General features: G+C 51.1%; 1 protein-coding gene across 7 annotated transcripts in view; it reads right to left on the reverse strand.

Moving 5' to 3' along the window:
- Iqsec3 (IQ motif and Sec7 domain ArfGEF 3) overlaps window positions 1–23,192 on the reverse strand; it is a 93,822-nt gene that overhangs the window by 43,968 nt on the left and 26,662 nt on the right. For 4 of the 7 annotated variants that reach the window (XR_006070575.2, XR_006070574.2, XM_042274030.2 and 1 more), the window contains exons 2-3: window positions 20,343–20,426; window positions 5,244–5,514 (exon numbers count right to left, since the gene is read on the reverse strand). Coding sequence is in view for 2 of the 7 variants with exons in the window: in XM_042274030.2 (XP_042129964.2) it covers window positions 5,244–5,514; window positions 20,343–20,426 (355 nt within the window). In the remaining 5 variants the exon portion in view is untranslated. The remainder of the gene's footprint in view (window positions 1–5,243; window positions 5,515–20,342; window positions 20,427–23,192) is intronic. The other 3 variants (XR_013050133.1, XR_013050132.1, XM_042274032.2) reach the window with 1 other exon arrangement.

Genomic DNA, 23,192 nt, shown 5'->3' on the forward strand with positions numbered 1-23,192 from the left:
CAGAAGCCAGAGCAGCTGAGCCTGATGAGGGCCCTGAGAGATGACAGCCTGATGAGGCTCCCAGGAGGCAGCAAGTGAGGGTGGAGAAGGAGGGGATGGGGGAGGAGCACAGTGCTGAGGAGTCTGGGCTGGGTGGGAGCCTCTTTCAAAAGTGTGTGTGTGCGGGTTCTTCTGGTTCCATGTTTCTTGACTGAGAACATTAAAGCCAGTCATGTTACGCGTTTCTGGAACTTGGCAAAGCAAACTCAAACATCAGGCGGAGAGCAAGAGACCCCATGTGCAGGGCTGTTCCACAGCAGGTCAGGGTGTGTGTGTTCATCTATGGAGCCTATACAGATGGTTTACTGTGATGGCGGAGATGGGAGGGTACCAGGTTAAGACCATGGACTGTGTCTTAGTCTTCCCATCCATGGTATGGCACAGTAACAATGTGCAGATCTGGGAAACAATGCGTGGCAAAGGTTTTGCACTATGCCTGACTGACAGACAGTGCTCAGAGAGTCCTAGGTGGCACCTACATGTCCACCACAGGAGGACTAATTCTGTGACAGAAATGATAGTGTGTTTTGCATTATGGTGTTACCAGGACTAGCACTGAGCAGAGAGCAGCAGTGTGATACCCTTCTCTGAGAATGAAGCCAAGTGGGGTACCACTTCTGCCCGGCCTTGTCTTCACTCCCATCCTCTACAGCCTGGCCCTCTGGTTTCCTTCTGACTCATGGGAAAATCTCATCTCTAAAGTGAGATGGAGCCTAGAGACACTTCAGTACAGCATCTGAGTTCCCAAAGGAGGAAACTGAGGCTCGGAGAGGAAAGGTGATTTGGAAACTTAGTCAACCATTTCTTGGCAAGGTGCCCCTGGGATGAGGCTGGACTTTGTAGCTTGGGGTCTAGAAGATATGCCAGGAAAGATGGCAGACTGTGTGTGACACCAATGGATCCTGGATTTGGGGAACAATGCCTGGATGCTGCTGACCATGTCTCTGTGGCCCTGAGGTTTGACCAGATCTGGGAGCTCTACAATTTGAACAGCCAGCCAAGATGGCCTATTCAGCAGCCACAACAGAGAGCAGGGTGCAAATCCCTTGGGGAGCTGGAGGATTTGGGAGTCACATTGGAACCTCTATAGTATAGAGGGTAGAGAGTCTGTCCCCTTGCCACAGTGGCTTTCCTAAAGGGCAGTGGCTTTCCTAACACCCATGGAACATACCTGCTTACTCTTTCTCTCTGCTCCCTAGATTGTAGCCCCAAGGATCACTACAAGAGGAAGTGAGCAGACCAGGGAAGAAGGGTCAAAGGTTGTTGAGGTAGTGTTGTAAGAGGCCCCCTTCCGGAGGCAGGGTCTTGGGGGAGGGGTCAGTGAGATGCGGGGAAGCTTGGGGCAGATTTCTTGCATTCACTCACTCTTGGCTGAGCATTTCCTGGACTCCAGGGCCTGTGCTGAGTGTAGGAGAAGAGCAATGACCAAGAGCAGACCACTAGCTCTCCATGGGGACTGTACTATGCAGCACAATCCTTGACCCCACCCCACCCTGTGAGTGTTCAAAGCACCATCTGCTCAGCTCTGCAAGAGCCGGAGAACAACACAGTCCTTGTCTGTATGATCGGAGCAACTACCAGCCTGAAGTCTAAGTCATGGGACTCTTGACAAGTGCTCACCAAGCTTGGAGCTCCTGGGTGAGACCTACGTATAAACTGAGACCACCCGAGAGGCACAGTGGAGCCGGCTGAGGTTCAGTGCTTCCGGTGGAGGAAACCTTGTGTATGAAGGGCCAGAGGCAAAGGCTGGCCGGGGGACTGGGGGCTGTGAATAGGAGCAGCAGGGACCGTGGTGTGGGCTTGGGTCTGTGGCAGGGGAGCCAGGGAAGCTTTTGTACTGCACATAAAGGCAGCCATCAAGGGTTTCCAGCAGAGCTACATGATTAGAAGCGTACTTTGCAGGCATGACTCACTCAGCCACGCTGTGGCAGCCAGGTGGGAGAGGCGCAGCTGAAGCTGGAGTTGGCGGGAGGTGACCCAGGGGTGCAGGCAAGAGGCAGGCTGGCCTGGCTTCAAGTGGGGTGGTGGGGAGGGTGGGGTTTGGGAGAAAGTCAGAGGCAGTCTCAGTAAGGGTTGAGGACGGAGATGATATGAGGTAACAAGGAGCCAGAAAAATGCTTCTGGGTCTGGACTGGCTGACAGAGAAGCCTGGGAGGTAGAGAGGACAGGGGAGGCCCTGGTTACCCACAACCCCAAGCCTAAGAACTACCTCTGGATTCCATATGATTGCGGGTAACTGCAGGGTCAGAATACTAAACCCTCTCCCCCAGAGTTCTAGTTAGGACCCAGCTTAGGCTTCACGCTCATCCCCATCCCTCTTGGTCACAAACTCACGACCTTTCTCCTTTTCATTCTCTGAACATCATCTTTTTCTTTTGAATATTTTTCTGATATTCTGATATTTTCATACATTTAAATTAGCTTTTAAGTTGGCCTAAAAAGTAATGAGTTTCGTTGTGGCACTTTCAAAGTTCTTTTTCCTCTATTAACAAACAGGATTTCATTAATTTTAAGACACTACTCCCCATGGTTTAATTTCATCTCACTGTGGTGCTGGGGATCAAGCCTAGAACCCCGCAAGCTTCGTGAGCATTCTACCACAGAACATTGTCTTAATGCCAGGCTCTGTGCTGGGGGTGGGGGGTGGGGGTAATGAGGAAAGGCCAGAGAAGCTTCCAGAGAGTGAGGAAACACCTCCGACCAGCTGGAAAGTAAGAGGCCAAGGGAGGAGTGTGGGGAGGAGGAGGACCTTCAGAGACAGAGGCCAAGGGGAAGCACGCAAAGCCCCAGAGACACGTGTGAGGTAGCTGAGGCCCAGAGAAGGCGAACAGCTTGCCCAAGGCCACACAGCTCTTCAGCAGAGAAAAGGAAAGCTCAGTCTGTTGTAAGCATGTGCCATGTTTCAATGACCTTGCCTTGACCTCCTCAATCCCCCTCTGTCCTCTGTTCCTCCTGCCTACCCTACCTGTGGTTAGTCTAATAAGATGTAAAATTCAGGGAAGGGCGGCTGGTTCTCAGGCTGAATGGCCTGAAGTTCGAATCTATCTGTTAGAATTAGACTTGACGCTAACAGGTCACCAGAGTCAGCACTCTATACCAACTTCTCCTGCTCCGGTGAGGCTCTCTTTGGTTTGGTGATGGGAGGTGACCACAGTCCCTCCTCCGGGGCGGGGAAGAGGCTTGGCTTTTCTCCTTGGTGCCCCACGCTTGTTGCTTCAGGTATCACAGCTACTAAAAAGAATACCCACTCTCTCGGTACTTACTACGTCCTAGACTCTTGGCTGGATGCTCGCAGAAAGGTACAAAAGATGGTTCCTGTCTCAGAGTTGTGAGGATGCTCACAGCTAGCCCACCCCCCAGCTCACACTGTCTTGATCTAGAGCTTCATCCTGTAATAAAAAGCCCAGGACTGCATAGGCCAGGCATCTTACATTTCTATCAGTTTAATCCTTAAGCTAAAGTGTTCTCCATCTGCAGCTTTCATATTCCAGTGCCCCTGTATTTTCCTGGAAGGACAGAAAATGCGTCTTATCTCTTTCCCACACCTCAGCCCTTCCGAATTTCAAACTCGTTTTCTAGTCTATGATTTCTTCACATGACCACAACCTGTTCTGTTTTCCTTCTTCAGGACCTCCAGAGTTCTCATTTTCTGTCCAGAATGCAGAAGACCCAGAGATCCTGAGGAGTGTGAGGTGCAGGGCTGCCGGCTGGCCACCCATTGTGCTGTCGCTTTATGGAATCTGCTGTGAAGGGTGCCTGAGGCTGTGAGTGCTGGGCAACTCCCTCACTAACAGTGAAAGTCTGTGAGCTTACACTCAACCAAAGCCCCAGGCTCCTGCTCCAGGGCCGTGTTCCCATCCAACACACAAAATATGGGCACTTCGGGCATCGTGAGACTATAAGCAGGATCTTAGACCTCTTCCTATTTTCTCTGACTTATTTTGAAGCATTTTTTCTGCCCAATTAAAAAAAAAAATCTTGGCTTCAATTATTAAGGATCTTGTTGCCGTGCTTCAGCCTTATCTCACGAGGAAGCTTGGTACCCATAACTTTCATGTTTTTACCCAGTGCCTTCTCAAAACAGGGAACTGGGCGGAACCAAGGGCAGCACTCTCCCTGCACATAGACCAGACAGAAAATGCTGAAGATTGTTTCTGTTTTGCAAATGGCACTTGTGAAAAGCCCACCTGCCGGTGTTGTCCTCCAGTCCACATGATCCTGCCCTGTCACGTAGCTTTCCGAAAACTCAGGCCCACTGCTCACTGCTGCTCCCACACCAGGATGAGCACTTGGCATCAAGGTCCTCCAGAAGGAGTGAAGCTAGTTTGGCTCTACTCGGTCCCACTGGCTTCCTGAGAGTTGCCTTGTCCACAGGCCGAGGCTGCGTCTTTAGAGCCTCCGCATTACAGGGCTAGCAGTGCTATTGGTGGTACCTGAAGGCCTAACTCCCAACTTTGCTAATGAGGAAAGCAGTGCCCAGAGGGTTTCGTGGGTGTTCCTGGAGGGACAGTGAGGATTGGATCCCCCATCTACCTCTCCAAGTTCAAATCTGTTTCTTTTCTTTTCTCCCCGCCCCTTTTCGAGACAGGGTTTCTCCGTGTAGTTTTGATGCCTGTCCTGGATCTCACTCTGCAGACCAGGCTGGCCTCGAACTCACAGAGATCCGCCTGTCTCTGCCTCCCGAGTGCTGGGATTAAAGGTGTGCTGCCACCACCACCCGGCTTCCAATCTGTTTCTTGACAGACTAACAGTTAAACCTCCCTCTAAGCAGGTGCCCCTTTTCCAGTAGGGAGGCTCTGAATGCCTCCAAAATGACCAGCCTTGGGAATCCACAGCCAACGACTTTGCACCTTATTTTGCTCGTGCATGCCTTAGAATTGGGTTTACCCTTGGGAAGCATGAAAATAAGGCTGCTTCTTCTGAGCAAAGTGGAAGTAGGGACTGAGATTTGCACCTTGTAAAGGGCACCTGGATGTACTAGCTGCAGGCCTTGTAGTGCAGGGCGTGAACCTTGCCAGGCAAAGGCCGGGTGGGGGTTAAGCATGGCCTCCTGAGGAACTGGGCTCTAGGGAAGGGCAGTTAGGTAGGTCGGCTGGGGAGAAACATTGAAAGAAAGTGTGCCTGCAGGTCCCTGGCGCCCTGGACAGCCCCCAGAGGCAGGGCCCTTCACCACCCTCCCCGCCCCCCTAGGAGGCCCTGGGTACCTGTTTATTCTTTAGGTCAAGGGAGAGTTCGTACTCGGAGGCAGCAGGGGTGTGGGAGCAGAGCGCCGTCGCCAGGGCAGGCTGCTGCTGGCCGGGGGAGGCCGCGCGGAGGGGGCCAGCCCGTGGGGAGCCCCCCGCCCCCGGCCGCTCCTCCTCCTGCTGGAGCTCCTGGGCTTGAGCCTTCGGGGCATGGGCACTGGGTCTGCCGGCTGCCACCGCTGCCACCACGGAGTCCTCCATGCCCCCACCGGCCTGGGCACAGGAGCCATCACTGTGAACAGAAGGCAACGGCGCTCGGTTGGGGGAGAGGGGATGGTGCATGTGGCCTGACCTGCCTGATTCTAGTCTTTTCCAATGAGAGAGACTAATGCGATATGTATATATATTTTTGCGGCCCCCCGCTAGGGAAGGGCCCTTATGGCTGGAAAGGGCCCCAGGCAGGGGTAAACCTGAGTTTGGGAGGGCACCTAGGTTGAGGGGGCACCTGGGTCTAAGACTCAGAACAGGAGCAGAATGGTGAAGAGTGACTGGGCTCAGGTCTGGGATCTGCCCTCTTCGTAGCTGGTTACTTAATGACCTGGCACCTCTCCCCAGTCTGGAAATGGGCATCTCAACTGTCTAGTAGTTACTGCGCATCTTAAAACCTCTTGGCTTGTGGACACTGCTATATAGTGTTAACCATGGCAGCGGCCACGGTCTGGTTCCATGGCCGTTGGTTTGGGGGTATTTAGGGGGACTTGCTACATCTTTAGACTGCCCTAGTGAGTCTAGGAGAGGGCGTGGCCATCATCAGCCCTTCCAGACCTTCATTTTGGGGCTTGCACTGCTGGGTTTATAGAGGCCTCTGTTCTTCACTAACTCCCCTTTCCTCTCATGGACCGCCCAGCAGGTGGAGCTGTTACTGCCTTCCTCTTGCCTGCCCTAAGAAGACGGGGAATTAGTAACCTGCACTGCTTCTTTCTTGACCAGCCTCCAAGCTGTGCCCTACTCCAAGGCCCAGGGCTCAGCCCTTCCCCGAAGACTCCTCTGGATGAGTGTAGTGACCCTGCTCTGTCTCAGAACACAGAGCCATCCTCAGAGAGTCCTTGTGTGCACAGCAGAGAACCGCGGTGTAGTTAACAGCTGGGCTCCAGTTTCAGGCCCCACCACTGCGTGGCATTAGTCATGTGACTTTGCCTCTGAGCCGTGGGTTCCTCATCTGCATAACCAGGGTTAATACCAACCTCAATGAGTTACAGTGAGGAACACAGGAGTCTGTGTGTATAAGGAGTTTAGACGTGCTGAAGAAACTTTTCTTTCTACGCTGTCCCCTCCTAGAGGCCAAGGCCTGGATCCTATTGGATTCTTATTTCCCCACAGAGAGCTGCACAGATGATAAATGCACTTTCAGTAGTTACTGATATATGACATGAACAGAACCCAGGACCTGGGGAACGGCTCGTATGGCAGACTGTACGAGAGGTTAGGATTAGAAGAGACCTGAGGGTCACACAGTGAAGCCTTCCCAATTTTTATGGAGGAGGAGCATGCAGCCAGTGAGGTAGGTATTCCTGGCACTGGAAAGCTGGGAAACCTGGGGATTTAGTTCTTCCAAGACTGCCCCACTCCAAAAGGTCCTCCAAACTGTGTTAGAAGGCCTCTTCTGTGTTTTCCCCAACCTTAGGGAACGGAGATACTCCTTAGAGGGTCCCCAACCCCAGAGGTGGGATGAAGAACCCTCTTGGCCTCATCTCCACCCATTGTCCCAGCCTTCCCTACTCCCCACCGATGAAGAAGAGCTCGTGGGTGTGTCTGGGCCTCAGGAAGTCTCTCTACAGCATAGCACTCTGCTCTACCACTTCCCGTGTGGCCACCAGACGAGCTTCAAGGACGTAGCCCTCTAGCCCTCGTGCATGTTTTCTCACTGAAGTCACCGGGAAGTTCTTTATACTGTCTAACTTCAACCCCTCTTGCTATGGCTTATGTCTTTTTTCCCCCCTCTCAAATGTATGGAAATGGCCCTCTCCCCAAAATAAGACACCTTCCCCGGCCCCAGGACTGGGCAGGAGCACTCCCTCCCATCCTTTCTCCGGTCTGTCATTGCTTCAGTCTCGGCCCAGACACCCAGGGCTACTTCGTCCCCAAAGTGTCCGGAGACTCCAGGGAACTGAAGACTGCTCAGGGCTAGGAGGCCATTCGCTTTCTTCGCTGACATGTGCCTGGCAAGAGGCTTCATGGAGTTGTTACCCTTTGATGGCTGTGCTCTGCCAATGGCAGTGTGGGGTGGTGGGTAGGGCTGGGCTTTGCCTTCCTTCCCTTGGACTCACCTACAAGCAACATGATGGGAAGTGGCCATGAGCCCCCTGAACTGCGCTCATCAGCGTGGTCAAGATGGGAGAGTGGAAGGAGGCGATCATGGCTTCCCTGTCAGGAAGTATGGGTTATAATTCTGCTCTCTTCCTCCCCGGGTGACCTTGGTCCACTCTCCACCTTCTTTGTAGCTCTATCTGTTCGTCTACAGAATGGGTAAGTACCTCCCAAGGCTGCCACAAGGAACAGATAAAGCATATATCCAGTGCCTGGCATACACCAGGGCCTCAATAAACAGAGAGAATGGTTTGTTTCTGAGCCAGACCCACACAGCGTGCGACATTCTGAACTAGAAGGTATTTCTCCCATTTGGTCTTCTGCCGACCTTCACAAAACTGAGTAGCAAGGTTCTCCGTATAACACATGGTCTCTGTCAGCCCCCCAGATGGATTGACTTCCTTGAGGCTCATCTGACCCCTGTTCTGTGCATGGAGAAGGGGTCCTGGTTTGGAGCATCATGACCTATGGGATTGTTGGCTTCTCTGTGCTCACTGCCTCATGCAGGCTCCTTGGTTGTACCCACGACAATGTGACCTTCGCTGGATAGGCATTGTCCAGAGTACATTGTGTAAATCTGTGATTATACCCTTGGTCAGGGAGCAGAAGAGTCCTACATGCTCAGAACCTTTATTTTGTGTCTAAACATCAACAGAATGGGCTCTATGCCATGTTTAGACAGATTTTTTTTAAATGCTGGAATTTTCATTCTAGAACGATCCTGTTACACTATTGCAGATGGAGGACTGCCTACTCCAACCAGGAGCTGGTGATCTATGGTGCACAGCCCTGTACTTGCATCCAGAGTGATGCTTCTTCCAGGACACAGCAGTGTTTCTACAGCCCCTTAATGGGTCAGGTTCTAGGCAGCCCAACCTTAACTGGCATTCTGTAAATGGGAGTCATTCATTCATTCTGCAAACAAAATATCTCCATTACAGTCTTGTCTCTGAGAGTCTAGAAGGTATCTAGGTGATCTCAGCTCCCTTGAGCCCAGGGACAATGCACTTGCCTGGGACAATACTAGCATGTGAGTGGAACTGTTCACCAGGTTCTTCCTTGGCCTTGGGCCCCCACTTGAAGAGGCGAAAAAAGTAGAATGTGGGTGGCACCAAAATGAAGGACTCTGAGAAAGCTTTGACAGTGCCTATGTGACATTGGGCCTGTATGTATGCACGGGCCCAGGGCACCATAAAGACTAGTCCATACTTGAGAGTGATATATATATATATATATATATATATATATATATATATATGTATAATATTATATATATATGGAAGTTAACGGTCTTTGAGAGACTGAGGAACAGGCAGTTGCTTAGAGGAACATCACACATGACCAACAGAAGATGACCACGTGTTGGAACTAGACATCACATGTGAAGAAGGCCACTCAGGTGGGAAATCAGCCTGTAGCTTGAGGGTCACTAGATCCCTGCTGTGCATGCCTGATCCTGGCATATAACAGCATACATAAGTCTTCCTGGGCTTTTTGTGACTTCTCCATCATGCCTACTGTGTTTATTATCAGAGCCACCTTCCTGAAATGCAGGTGTTTTACTGCCAATCCTCTGCCCAGAACTCCTCAATGATTCCAGGGCTGGAGGAAAAAAGTCCATTTACAGTCACCCCCACTGGACGACCTCTCTGTTCCACCAAGTCTACTGGGCCGTCTTAGACCACTGTGCATCTCACAGGAGCATCTCACAGGAGCCTTCTCTCTGTACAACCTTTCCACCCACACCTTTCTCTCTCTTGTGAACTCTTTTAGGACTCGTTTAGTGACTGTAGGAAGAGTTGATCCTCCTTCTATATCCTGCTTCTTACCTCTAGGCGGGTAAGTTTTGACACTTGATTGTCTTTTAGCAATGACATTCGAATTATGCATCAGTGTGTCTCTATTCTCCACTAGACTTCCATGCACCCCCTTTTAAATCACAGGTACTTATTACATTGGGCTGGTTCATTAGATGGGTATAATAAATGTTAATGGATGGATGAATGGACACGTGGGTAGATATATATTGCTTAATCTTTACTTCTCTTCCAAGGGTGGAGATACTGGAGTATGCTTCAGTACATGCCACTCTAATTGTCCCCTAAGGAAATGTTCTTGCATATCTTCCCAAGAGTGCTGTGGGAGATTCTCTTTGTCTCTGAGTGCTATCACCCTACCATGAACTATCTGAGCAATAGAGAACTATCTGTCCCCAAGTCACATCCTCCCCAGGAATGCCCACATGACCAATAAAACAGGGTTATAAAAGCCCATTGTGACTGTTGGGGCAGATTGTAGGGTCTTTTAACCGCCCCCACTCAAAGTTTATGGCAGAATTGTCCAAGACTGGTGGTCTTTTTGCCTCTGGGCTTGGCCTCTGCTGTGTCCCTCATCTCTCTTCCATAGAGATCACCCAACTGCGCAGCAAGTAAAATGGTGACACATTGAGATCAGAGGACACTGGCAAACTCACAGTGGAGGCCCAGCTGGCTACTCCTCCTCTTTTCTTGATGGCTAGGGTTATCGTTGTCTTCTGTTCTCAGACCTATAGATCATTTCCAAGAGCCTTTACTAAAATCTCCAGGTTCTCTACCTGGGAAAACGCTTAGCCTCTCACATCTACCGCGTTTTACCACCACATCAGTTCTATAGGGACTTCGTGCATGTGCCCAGATAAGAACACTGATTCAGAGCAATGATCACGGAGGAATTTCTGTGCCAAGGGCTGCAGGTATCTCTGGGGACACAGAGAAGATGCTTGGAGAAGTACCATACAGCTTTGCAGAGACTCGTCACTATCTCCGGGGCTGATGGAATGCTTATTCAAAGGTCAGAGAGCTTGAGAGGGGTAAGGCCCCTGCTTTTGCACCTGAGTAGCCAGATACCTAATGTTTCTGTGCCTCGTTCTCTCATCTGAAAAGTGGGGCTGTGAACTGAGGAGTTGGAGATGGAGTGACCTCACAGGTAAACCTTCTATAGGGGAGCAGGCAAGAAAGGAGGGAGTCAGGCAGACTGGGTCTACATAGCTCTACCAGGGTGCTGACTCAGGAAGGGAGTGCCCCCTTTAGGCTCCTTAGTGGGCCTTGGTAGGTCACACTTTGCAGTTTCAGGAGCTGGAGGGAACAGGGACAACTGAAAACCAAGAGAGGGGACAGGAGCTTTGTTTGGAAAGGGGACCACATCTCCCCGGCCAGAGGCCAGCTTGTCCTGCAGCCCGGCGCACAGCTGGAATAAGGTGCTGAGGAAGTGGGCACACTCAAGATGTTGGCCTCTCGAAGGACAAGAGGTGAGATATTTTTCTACCACGGCAGCTGTAACAGTAATTACGGGGACCTCGCTGGAAAGGTTTTGAGGGCTGGAGGCCTCCTCCCTCATGCTGTGGCTCCTCCCGAGGACCTGGCCGCCCACCCACACTAGATTACTCCTGACTCTGCCACTCATTCTCAAAGCTCTTCTGGGACAAAGAAACAAAGCATTTTCTAGACAAAAGCTAACAACGTGCTTCACATCCCCTCAGGGTTTTTCATCCTTTGCTAAAACACATCTTTTTTCTCCTTTCTTTGAATCAATAGAGTTGCTTTAGATGGTCAGAATGAATGTAGGAAGCCAAGTGTCTTCTCAGGCCCCAGATGGGACCAGGGAAGGGCTGAGATTAAAGGGAAGGCCAGAGTTAGTGACAGACAAGAACCAAGTCAGGGAAGAGGCTGGAAATCCTACCCACGGTCCCACGGTGGGCAGACAAAGCCAGGGCTTCTCTCTTTTCCTCTGTGTCCTCTGGCACTGGGACATCACCCTCCCTTACTGGACTCTGCTTCCTCACCATGCAGCAGTGTTTTAGACAACATGCCTCACTATCTGGAAGGAAGGAGAGGCTGGTTTTCTTGTGGTAGTTCTTGCGCCTTGTGCACCACCAGAGGCCATAATCTTCCATCCCTGCTCATGATCCGAACCCGCAGCCCACCCCAGACCCCTGTGCAGAAGCCCTCCTATGTCTTTCCTAGAGCATTTACTACAAGCTCACCTGGCCCATAGCTTCTTGACCACCATGACCCAAGCTGGAAGCTAGGTTTGCCACAGAAGCCCCTGGGAGGGCTCCTCCATTTCAGGGACTGCCACAGCTCCCCTAGTGGTGACAGCCTTTCTCCACCAGCTCACTAGGGCTGCTTAGAGAGAAGTTATTCTCTGTCCCTGTTTGGCCTCTCTACCTCACCATAATTTGGACAGCCCCCACCACAAGCTTCCACCACCGTGAACTGAGTTGCTCCGCTATATCATCTCCTCCACAGTGGACTGAAAACCCTTGGAAACAGTGAGCAAAAATAAATCTGTCCTCCCTGAAGTGTTTCTATCAGGTACTGTGGTTGTTATGGCAACAAGGTAATGACTGCAGGGGAGTTGGATATGGCAGGAGAGTTGGATATGGCAGGAAAGTTGGATATGGCAGGATCACCCACCAGTAGAGTAACTATGGGGCAAGACTCCCCACTGTCTTCCTGGAGTTCCTTTTAGTTTTCCTCCTTCGAGGCTTTTCTGGTGTCCAGCCTGGTCTTTCTTGCTCCAGTAAAAAACACAAGCTACGATAGCAGACTGACTCCGCTATTTCCCTCAGTCCCGGCGGGAAGGGATGCCAGGCGCTGCGGCAACTTGAGACAATGAGCATTGTTCAGAACCTCCCCACTACATATTGACTCTGGGAGGAAGCCTTGGAGATCCCAGCTTGCTCAGCAGCTGTGGGGCAGGACTGAACCATAAACCCTTCACTCTTGAGAGTAAATTGATTTCTCATTTCAGAGGAGCAGACAGGCAAGCTCTGGGCTGGCAAGGAGACTTTTCTGATACAACGTCTGGCTGTCTATGTCATCCCAGCCTCCATGGTGACATTCCAGGTCTGGTTTAACCTCTCCGTGTCCTGCCTGATGTCGAGAAAATCCCCCAATCCGTTGCTCTAATTGCCTGGCGTCCATCTGGGACATTCCCTTTTATGTTCTATGCCTCAATTTGGTCCCTCCATTCAGAGTCTGTCTTGAATCTTGGACTCTTTTCAGCCAGTGCTCCATTAATCACAGGTGAGAACAGACCTATTTGGATAAGGCTTCCTTCCTGTGAGCCTGTTACCTGCCAAGCCTAAAAGAGGACCTCTCTCTGAAGGGTCCAGCAGAGTGAATGTTAGGATTTGGACCTGAAATGCCCCCGAACCAGGTGTTGGTTGCTAATCTGTGGCTCTCTAGGAAGTAGAGGAATGTTTAGGACAGGCGGTCTGGTGGGAGGAAGCTATGGCACTGGGTGTGCTCTTTAGAGGGATGGATGGTGATATCTCAGCCCTTGCTCCCTTTCTCTTTTTTCTTCCTTCCCTGTCAGCCCATCTCTGCTTCCATCTCCCTCCTTCCTGGCTGCCATGAAGTAAGCAGCTTCTACCATCATGCTCCCTACATGACATGTGGTACTCCCAGGGCTCAGAAACAATGGAGCCACATGACCATGGTCTGAAACCGTTGAAACTGAGCAAAATACCCTTCACCCTTTACATTGGCTTTCTCGCACAGTGAGCATAAGTAACATGTAAGGTCATGGGTTCCCACACGTCTTCCACTGGGTCCACTTCCTGATGTTGATCTAAACACTTCTCAGTCATTTAAAAAACCTTTCTTCCCTCCCTCCCTCTCTCCTTCCTTTCCTCTTTCTCTCTCCCTAAGTCCCCTGCCGTGTGTGTGTGTGTGTGTGTGTGTGTGTGTGTGTGTGTGTGTGTGTGTGTGCTGGAGTGGAAGCCAGGGCCAGGGCCTCCTCATGTGTGCTAGGTAAATGCTCAAGCTATTTCTAGAAAGTCCAGCTTTCAAGCAGCTAGCATTCATTGAGTTCTTAAGACATGCCAGGCATCTTTCCAACTCATCATCATATGTCATGCCCCCCAAACATTCCAAAGAGGAGAGATACTGCTATCCCTTTCTCACAGTGAGGGTGAGAAACATGACGTCACTTAACCAAGGCTGACATTAGTAGGCACCAGGCCTTGGCTTGAGCTTGGATTGGGATTACTCTAGTTGGCACCTGTCTTCTGTTCCACACCACACTGTCATAAAGTCTCCCAGCATCCATCTGCTCCTGTGGAGCTCTTCACTACTTCCTTGTGTTTGGAAGCCACCAAAATCCTCTGGGGATCATCCTTTAGTCCCTGAAGAGGAAAGGGGACTCATGCTTTCAGTAATAGATGAACAGGATCCTGCTTACTAAGATGATTTTTCATCATGAATTAGCCAACTCATGCCAGTAAGATCAATGAATCTCTTACGAGTATGTTTGGTAAGACAGTTCCCCAGGGGACCCAAGGAGCCCTGACTGACTCCCTAAGCCTTTCAAGCTTTGGCATGGACGTAGAGCATGATGGTCACACAGAGCTTACCAGTCTGTGTGGGTGCTGGTACCACCCACAACCAACTTATCAGCAAAGGGGACACATTCAAACATGAACAAGAGGAAGCAGGGCTCACAGCCACCACTGGCTGCTGCTGTCTTTGAATAACTTCTGGTCTTGACTTCTGCCAGCTTCTGCCCTCCTGGCCCATCTTCTCTGAGGAGACACAGAATTCTTTCCCAAGGTCACTAGGGAGGGTACTCAGGCGGCCACTTAAGTACGGAGTGGCTAAAGATGTGTCCAGGCACTTCATGTGAGGGTAAAAGGTGCCGGCCAACCTCCTCAGCCCTCTTCCAATCACATGTGTCCTTGGATCTGGAGTGAAAGAGTGTCCAAGCCCAGGACATACGCTGGGATTTGACAGGGTATCCCTCAAGTCATATTGGAGAAACTGAGGCATGGAGAAAGGATGTTCCCTTTCTTTTTTTTTTTTTTTTTTTTTTTTTTTTGGTTTTTCGAGACAGGGTTTCTTTGTGTAGCTTTGCGCCTTTCCTGGAACTCACTTGGTAGCCCAGACTGGCCTCGAACTCACAGAGATCCGCCTGGCTCTGCCTCCCGAGTGCTGGGATTAAAGGCGTGCGCCACCACCGCCCGGCAAAGGATGTTCCCTTTCTTACTGTGTTGGCAAAGGTTCTGGGCTTCTGGGGACCTCAATTGTACATCAGCTGGAAGTCCCCAGCTGGAAAATACATGGCGAGGTACTTCCGGCAGAGTCCCCGACCCTTCCTGTCCTGTGCTTTTACATCAGTGGACACATTCTCTTCACTCCTTCGGCTCCTCTTCCTACTAAGGGCAGCCACACACACTGCCTTCTTGGTCCCTTCCTCAACAATTGTCTTTTTAATTTTTCATTTGACATGATCTTCCTATGCAGCCCAGGTGGGTCTTGAACTATCGCTGTCCTTGCCAGAAGCTCTGGTATGTTGGAATTACAGGCAGGTGCCATTACCACATCTACTGTTTGTCCCTTTAAGTTATCTCAAAAGATCTCCAGAAGCCTCCTATCTTAAGGCATCTCGAGCCTCTGAAAAGGTAATAATGTTTTTCAGAATGCCTGATATGATTAAATCAGTCTTGCTATAGACTATTTCTTGTTTTTATTTTCCCCACTCTTGGTTTGATTTTTTTTTTTAAAAAAATTGATTTTAAAATTTTTTTTTGTCTGACATTAGGTGCCATTGTGGAAATTATAAATTATTTTTTATGGGCTGGTGATAGGTTAAATGAACTAGTAAGAGGGCCTTTCAGAAGGGAAATAAAATAAAGCTCAAGAAGTTGTGGATTAGAAAATCCTCAGGCCTTTGAGGAGAGGGCGGTGCTCACAGGACCCCAAAAAGAACATCCCAAGGATCCGCACAAGTCAGGTTTGTGTAAGTAAAATTTAAACAGCTTCACCAGAAAACCTGGAAGACTATGCTGAGCACTGTGGGAATAGCAAGGTACTCCTAGGGCACCGTTCATTCTTTGGCTCCCAGGCCCAGAGGAATGCTCTCCCTAGGGTATGCAGAAGCCCCAGTGAGGAGCAGACTTCCCTGTTCAATGCCCCTGCTCTGCAGGGGCCACTCTGTCCCACATTCCACAGTGGGAGGTTTCAGCCCCTACCTGAGGCCTAGGGGGTCAGCTGTGCCTTGTCAGGGTAGGACACTGAAGGATTTTCACAGGCTCAGGGGCTCCCAAAGTGTTCTGCCACCTAGCCACAGGACCCCTGAAGGAGATAACCATTTTTCTTGGCCTCTTCTGCCGTGCACTGCCTCCTAGGGCCAGAGGCCTCACAGGCTAGGGGGCTGCCTCATGTACCTTGAATGCATCATGAGAAGATGCTCCAGCAGTGTGACCTGGATGACCCTTTGGCTGGTCTAAATCAATGGGTGGGATGGTTTCAGGAAGCCTCTGACAGGGCTCCAGTGACTAACGGAACAGGCGTGTGAAAACTGTAATTGCCTAGTAAACACAAGCTGGTCCATTGATCTGTTTCAGGCCCATTACAGCCAGCTGGGTGAAGGATAGATGAGGGGTTTCCCCAGGCCATTGCAGGATCTCCCTCATAGTCCTTCCAGAAAGATCCTGCCTGGTTCAGCATCCTGCAGATCGGGACCTGCTGTAGGCATCACTGGTTAGTTGGTTACCAGGTATGGCATATGAGTCATGACCCAAGTCATGTATGATGGGACCTGGGAGCCTGGTTAGGACTGGAGGCCCTGGACACGATAATGGTACATACCCAGGAAGATGCAGGCTACAAATTCTTTCTTTGTCATCTTCTTTTTTTTAAATGGTGGGAAAATGTAAAACCCAAGGCGTAGAGAAACCAAACAGTTGAAGGCTGTCCCCTCAAATATTATCAGCAGTTAACTCTGTATTATTGGATAGCATTTTCATTTTTCTCTTTTTACTTCTGAGTCCACTAGACTTCCAAAAGGAAAGAGATGTTATTTAAGATCAAATGAAATGGCTAAAAGGATTTTCCTCTAGCTCTAGGGGGGAAAAAATCCCCATTGTCAGCATCCAGGGAGAAGGTTAGGCCTTGGGGTTGGACTGGCTCAGCTACCAGATTTCACTAGCCACGGTCCTTTTGCCAAGACACCTAGGGTCCTTGTCTGCACTTTTACGTCACATCTGTCTCACAGATGTGGGTATGCAGGGATAACTGCCCGGAATAAGGGTGAGGAGGTGGGGAAGGAGCAGGCACCAAGGGAGGACTCCCTTCAGGATGCTGGGGCTCCAGGCTCCCCAGCTGTGAGTCCCTCTTCCTCCTGCTGGGCTTCCTCTGCCCGGCTGCCTCTCCTGCAACCCACCTTCCATTACTCTAATGGAAGCCAATCGTCCTCATCTAGTCCCATTACCACCCACGGAGTGAAGTGGGCTGCAATTCTGGGAGCTGCTGGGAGGCGGCTGGCCAACTCTTGGGTCATCCATTGTTCTGAATGTCACTGGGCCCCTTTAGCTGCAATTACAAGCTTATTCAGTTCCCAGAGCACAGGCCTGTCATCACAGTAGTGAGGAGGAGGTAGGGAGGGGACAGGACCAGGTCCCCAGCCGGGGGTGGGGGGGTGAGGGTGGAGGGTGGGGGGGGCGGGCGTGGTGCGGGGGGGGGGGGGGGGGGAGAGCCTGGCACAAAGCTGCTGTTTCCTGCCTGGCCACAGCAAAGCGGAGTTGGGGCTCCTCTAGCTCCCACCTGAGGGTTCACTTCCCTGGCTGGCAGGCCCGGGCTGTTTGCCGGAGCTGTGTGGGTGTCGGTCTCATTGGTGCCCGCTCTAATACTGCCTATTCATCTCACCTCAGCATCCTCTGCCAGTCCACAACTGCTCCTTTGCTCCTGGCTCCCTGGTGCCTGTCCCTGGCCTCCCCTTCACAGACTTACTCATTTTCAGGTCTTCCCGCTCCAACAAGCACCACTGGCCAATTCCAGGACTAGAGAGCCCTGCCTGACACAGCTACCAGCTGCTTTTCTGGGGACCTGGGCAGGCTGTCTTCCCTTTCTTGTGACTGGGCTTCTCTGCTTATTTGGGAGCCAGTGGGGGGTCCCTTCAGAACCCCCAAGGCTTTCTGTCTAGAGTGTCTGGCCCCGGGGCTAACACAGCTGGGCAGACAGGTAAACTACTCCTGCATCTCATAGGAGAAGAGCTCAGGGATTAAGGAACAGGTAGGTCCCTGACTTAGCCCTGCAATATGGAGTGGGGTCGGGGGTGGGGTGGGGTGGGGTGGGGTGGCGTTGGGGAGGGGAAATGATATGCTACAAACTTGTGTTGACCTTGACCTCAGCTGAGAAGAAGAGGAAGAAGATGAGGAGCTTCCAGAACTGGCTAAACGATCTTACCGACTGGTTTTGGATTCTCAAAGTCTTCTGTAGAGACCAGTTGGTTTATCTCTGAAAGTCCTCTGGAGGCTGATGGACCTGGTAGAAAACCAGTTTGGCTAAGGATTTTAGGGGTAGCTCAGAGGCTCCGGCCTGCTCACCCTGTGCTAGGCTCTCAGCCTGGCCATTGACCTTGACACGGTCTTCTTGACGAACTCTCAGGACATTTAGTATATTGTCTGTGGAGGTGGGATGCCTGGTCCTCAGGAAGGGACCAAAGGGCTGAGCAGGGGTCAGCGACAGAGTTAGGAACAGATGTCGGGAGTCAAGTGGGAGAAAACTTGTCTTCGTTTGGAGTTTTCCCAGAAATCAGCCACGGTCAGGCCAACTAACAAGTGAGTTGCTGAGTGCCCCAAAAGGACCCAAGAAGCAGCCCTCACAGACCAATAGATAGAACAGACTATAGGAAACTGCAAACCAGACAGACGGGTGGGGAAGGGCAGTACAGCTGAAATCTGGAGGCAGGCCACTGACCTCTGTTGCAGAAAGCCAAGGCCTATGGGTCCTTCTGGAACATTCCTGAGAGCCTCCCACCTCTCGCCCTTCTCCCTAGCTCTTCCAGTCTCTAAGCCTATTGCCTGAACTTCTAGAAAAGACCCAGCAAACCTTCTAAAAGAAGGGACTAAGAGAAGGGCTTGCCCGGCGTCCGCTCCAAGTCTTGAAGACAACCCTCACCCTTTACAGGGGTGCTGAACTCCTTCCTGATGCTGCTGGATATGGTGCTCTAGGGGAGCCACGTAACAGAACACAGAGGAACCTGGGGGTAGGAGGGAGGCAGGAAAGAGCCCACCCCACCTGGGCCTCAGCTTCCCCGTTCATCCTTCCCAAAGAAGCCCTGCGCTCCGATGTTCAGGGGAAACTGAGGCGGCTGCTGAGGTGGGAGGCCCACTCCTCCTCCTCTGCTGACTGAGCAGTGACAGTCCACAGGAAGGAGCCGGGCCTTCTGTCTCATCCAGCAGCGTCCCCTGTGTGCCTCCCCGAACTCTCCTCCTCCTGTCTCTCCTCCTCTTGTGTCTCCCGGGCTTTTCTTCCTAAGTCCCCGAGGAGTCATTTTTCTCTTTAGTGTTATCCTAATGCCCTACTAGATGGGGGCGAAGGCTTCTCAAGGATCCGAGTGAGCCTTGTGTGTCTTGTGCTCCCGGACTTGGCCGCAAATGTGGCAGAGACCAGAGTACACTTGGCCCTTCCATTCTGTCTCCCCTCCTCCAGGCTGGGCAGCCTCAGGAAACCCCCACTTCTTATTTAAAGACCCGGACTCCTTGCCCCTCTGTGGGCCCCAGCTCCCCTGACTCGGTTTCAGTCTTGCCTCTTCCCAGTGGCCTCCTCTTGAGGATATCTGAGTAGCAATGCCTTTCCGTGTGTGTGTGTGTGTGTGTGTGTGTGTGTGTGTGTGTGTGTGTGTGTACACGCATGCCTTTTTATATTCCTCATTGTTTCCCAAGGAGTCAAAGGGGACACAATTATAGAATCATTCAATCTCTGTTGTGAAAATGGTAAGTCTTGGGAGTTCAAGGCCCCAAGTTCAAGTCCAGGTGTTGGTATTTATTCTATGACTGTGACTCATCTGACCTCACTGTCCACTCACTGGCAGCAGGGAGGATCACCTGCCTGCCCTGCCTCACTGTGTAACCTGGAGATCAGTGACATTACATGTCAACGCTATTTCCTAGACAGACCCGCCCTTACTAAACAGATGAGAAAACTGAGGCCCAGGGGTGTTAAAGCTTTCAAATAATTCCTAAGTCTGGAGATTCGAGATGGGGCCAGAATACCAGTGATGTGCAGGAAAGAACTGTGAGGAGAGGAATCGGCAGAAACTGAGAGAAGAGCAGGGGCAGAGGGCAGTGATGTGGATGAGGGGGAAGGTCATTAAAAAGCACAAGGCAGGGGGGAGGGGGAGGCCAGAGCAGGGCGTGGTGAAAGCATGGCGACGAGGACGAGGACCACACGGAAAGGCCATGGGAGGTAAGAGGGAGTGTGATTGGCCCAGACAGAATGAGGACAGCACAGGGCTGCGACACCAAGCCCTGCTGTGTCACCACTGTCCTTCTCTCGGGTTGTCAGCCAGCTCCGCGAGGGCTGAGAAATCCTTACAGTGAAAGCCAGTCTCCTTGGCCCCCTTTTGGAAGGAAAACTGAGTCTGCCACAGGCAGGCCAGGCAGTGTGCATGGGCTGAACCTCCATGAGTCCCACCACCCACCCTGCCACAAGGAGTCCGCAGAAACATAAAGCCAAATTCATCTCTCTTCTTTGCCAAATCCATAATTTACACAAGCTGATAACAACATGGCTGGGATTAAAGCAATGAGGTATAATGACCTTGAAACGTGGGAATCGCTCACGTAGGACCAGAGGGAGGGGAGAATGGGAAGCAGAGAAAAGCAAACAGACCACACAAGACTAGCAGGGGGCGGAAGCGGCTCGCGTGGGATGCTGGGCTCGGAGCGGAAGGAGGGCGGCAGGGGAGGGAGGAGGGGCCCGTTCGCACCTTTGGGAAGCCAGGTCGGAGCAGGCAGGCTTCTGCTCGGTGTCAGCAGCGGGGCAGCAGAACTGGTGCAGCACGGTCTCATTCCTGCGAGCAGAGAGGGGGAGAAGGTCAGAAGGTAAGGGCAGGCCGAGCCGGTTCTGAAGACCCCTCAGCATCTCTCCCCACCCCCCAAACCTGGCTACCCTTTCCCTGCCTGGAACCCCCAGTGAGGTGCCCAGGCGACCAAGCACAGCCCTGGAGGAGTGTGCGGAACACCTTTTCCATTCCTCCAGGCCGTCTCCATCACTCATGGGACAACTGAAACACTGGCCCTGAGCACAGTTCCCCGGGTTTCCCACTCTTGTACTGCACTGTGCGTCCCTGCAGGGGGTTCTTACTTGCGATTCTCTGTTCATGGAGCTGCCTTTTATCCTAGTTAGTTCTTTATGGCCCTGTCCCTTAGAAGTCCTGCGAGGCAGAACAAGGTCTAGAGACCTGTGACATGAGGACTCAGCCTCTGTAAAGCCCCTCACACACAAAGCCTCAGAGCATTCACACAGCCTTCCCGGTTGCCTCCTGGAAGTTCAGGGATGTCTGATGGAGGAAGTGTAAGTGTGGGTTCTAGCTGGAACTCTGGATGGCCAGCTGAATTCATGTTTCACTGTGCGGGCCTTCATGCTCTGGGGAGACAGCTTGCACTTTACTGAGGGGGTTGAACTGGAGAGGCAGCTCTCAACCCTAGCTGTCTGTTAGAGCCACCAGATTTTAGAATATACCAGTGCCTAGGGACTCTGAGTCACATGGTCTGGCAGGGGTTCAAGCACCAGAACTCTTTATAAAGTCCAGGCTGCAAAAGTCCCTTCCCAGCCAACACACTGTGATTCTGATACCTGTATAGAGCCAAGTTGGAGCTAATACTACACTTACTGCAGGGTGAAGGTCCCTTGCCCTGTTTTCAACCCCCCCCCCCTTAAGTCAGAGAATGTCAGGTCTGGAGGATCCTGGTTCATCTGAAGGAGGGTTCTGGTCTTCCTTTAGGTTCAGAGTACCTTGTCCAAACCAGAGCTTTCCTTGGAGCACACTTGGTAGATCAACAGAGGGGGAACAGTAATGTCACCGGGGAGCCGAAACTCTGTCCCACTGCACAGACCTCCCAGGCCCAGTTTTGGAATCTGCCGCCCAGGCACCTCTTAAGAGTCCCAGAGTTCTGAGATCAGAGATCAGTATAGAACACAAAGGTCAGCTAGATCCATGAAAGAAAGTAACCCTGGAGCCTACCTTAAATAGATAAGCACAGTTACAGAGAGGGTGCATGTTTAGGTTAGAAACGAATCAGAAGGAAACAGAACTATCACTTACTACCTGGGAGATGTTTTTGAACAAAACAGAACAGGAATTCCATTAAGAAAAAGATATGCTGGTATTGAGGTATATGGGAAGCTGAGGCAGAAGGATCAGTATGAGGCCAGCCTGGGCTACATAACATGTTCCAAGCTGGCTAGTGCTATGTAGTGAGACCCTATTGCTATAAAACAATACTATCATAAGTCAATACACTGGGGAGGTTTGTTTATCATGTACAGCAGGAGATGTGAAGACTCCAGTCTGATGTTCCCCATGGAATCCTGTGTTTGAACACTTAGGCTAACTGGTGAGGCTGTTTGGGAGGGTTGTTGGGCCTTTGGGATAGGAGGCATGGCTGATAGAGGTGGGTATCTGGGAGCTCTTTCTGGTCCCGTCTCAGCTTCCTGAGCTTCCAGCATATGAATAAAGCCACACTGCAAATTTATACTACCACAGACCAGTGGTTCCCACCACCATTGGTCTACGCTGCTGCAGCCACCATGTTCTCCCTGCCAGACTGTGAGCTCTAAAACTTTGAGCCAAGATAAACCTCCTGTGCTTCAGGTTGCTTTTCTCAGGGAATCTGTCAATTAATATCCTTCTTACATTGAGCTCCAAAACACCCTCAATGAAAAGACAAATTCATGAGAGAAAAATGTGGAAACAGTCATGGTAGAAGAGAAAAATCTAAAGAGCCAATAGATATGTGAAGAGATGTTTCACATAGCTTGTAGCCATGAAAATGCAAATTAAGGTGGCACAGAGGTACCATAGCTCATCCATCAGATGGGCAAACACTAACAAGATCACTAACTCCCGGTGTTATTGAGGCTGTGGGAGATGGAGGGGGGTAGAGTGTGTGCTCTTAGTTCTGCCTGAGTAGGTATGGATTCTTATAGCTGCTTGGGGGAATTAGAAAGGACATACCTTCCCATCCAGAAATACAACTTCTGGGATTTTACACTTGCTGGGATGCAAGTGTTTCTCAGAAAGGTTTTTATTCCAAATGTTTAAGGGAGCATTGCTTTTCAGGAAGAAAGAAGAGCTAGAGTCCCCAGGCAGCAAGGAATGGCGAAGACTGGAGACCTTCTTGCATACCTTGTAGTCACATGCTTGTCCAAAAGAACCAGCCCTTTATCTCTTGGTCTGTAGACGGAGGTCCACACTTACGGCTAAGTGTGAATATCTGGTGCAAAGGAAAGTACAGCATACAATCCCGACTTGGTAGGAAGCAGGGACCTCCTCTTGTTAGCTTGTTAGTTTTTGGTCAACTGGACACAATCCAGGGTCATCTGGGAAGAGGGAACCTCAACTGAGAAGATGCTTGCTTTTGATTGACCTGTGGGGAAGTCTGCCGGGGCATTTTCTTGATTAATCAATGATGAGGGAGGGCCTAGGTGACTGTGGGCAGTGCCGTTCCTGAGCAGGTGGTCCTGGACTGTATAAAAGAGCAAGCTGAGCAAGCCATGAGAAGCAAGCTAGGAAGCAGCCTTCTCTGCTCCTCCATGGTCTCTGTTTAAGTTCCTG

Source organism: Peromyscus maniculatus, chromosome 3, assembly GCF_049852395.1.
Source record: "Peromyscus maniculatus bairdii isolate BWxNUB_F1_BW_parent chromosome 3, HU_Pman_BW_mat_3.1, whole genome shotgun sequence".
NCBI lineage: Eukaryota > Metazoa > Chordata > Mammalia > Rodentia > Cricetidae > Peromyscus > Peromyscus maniculatus.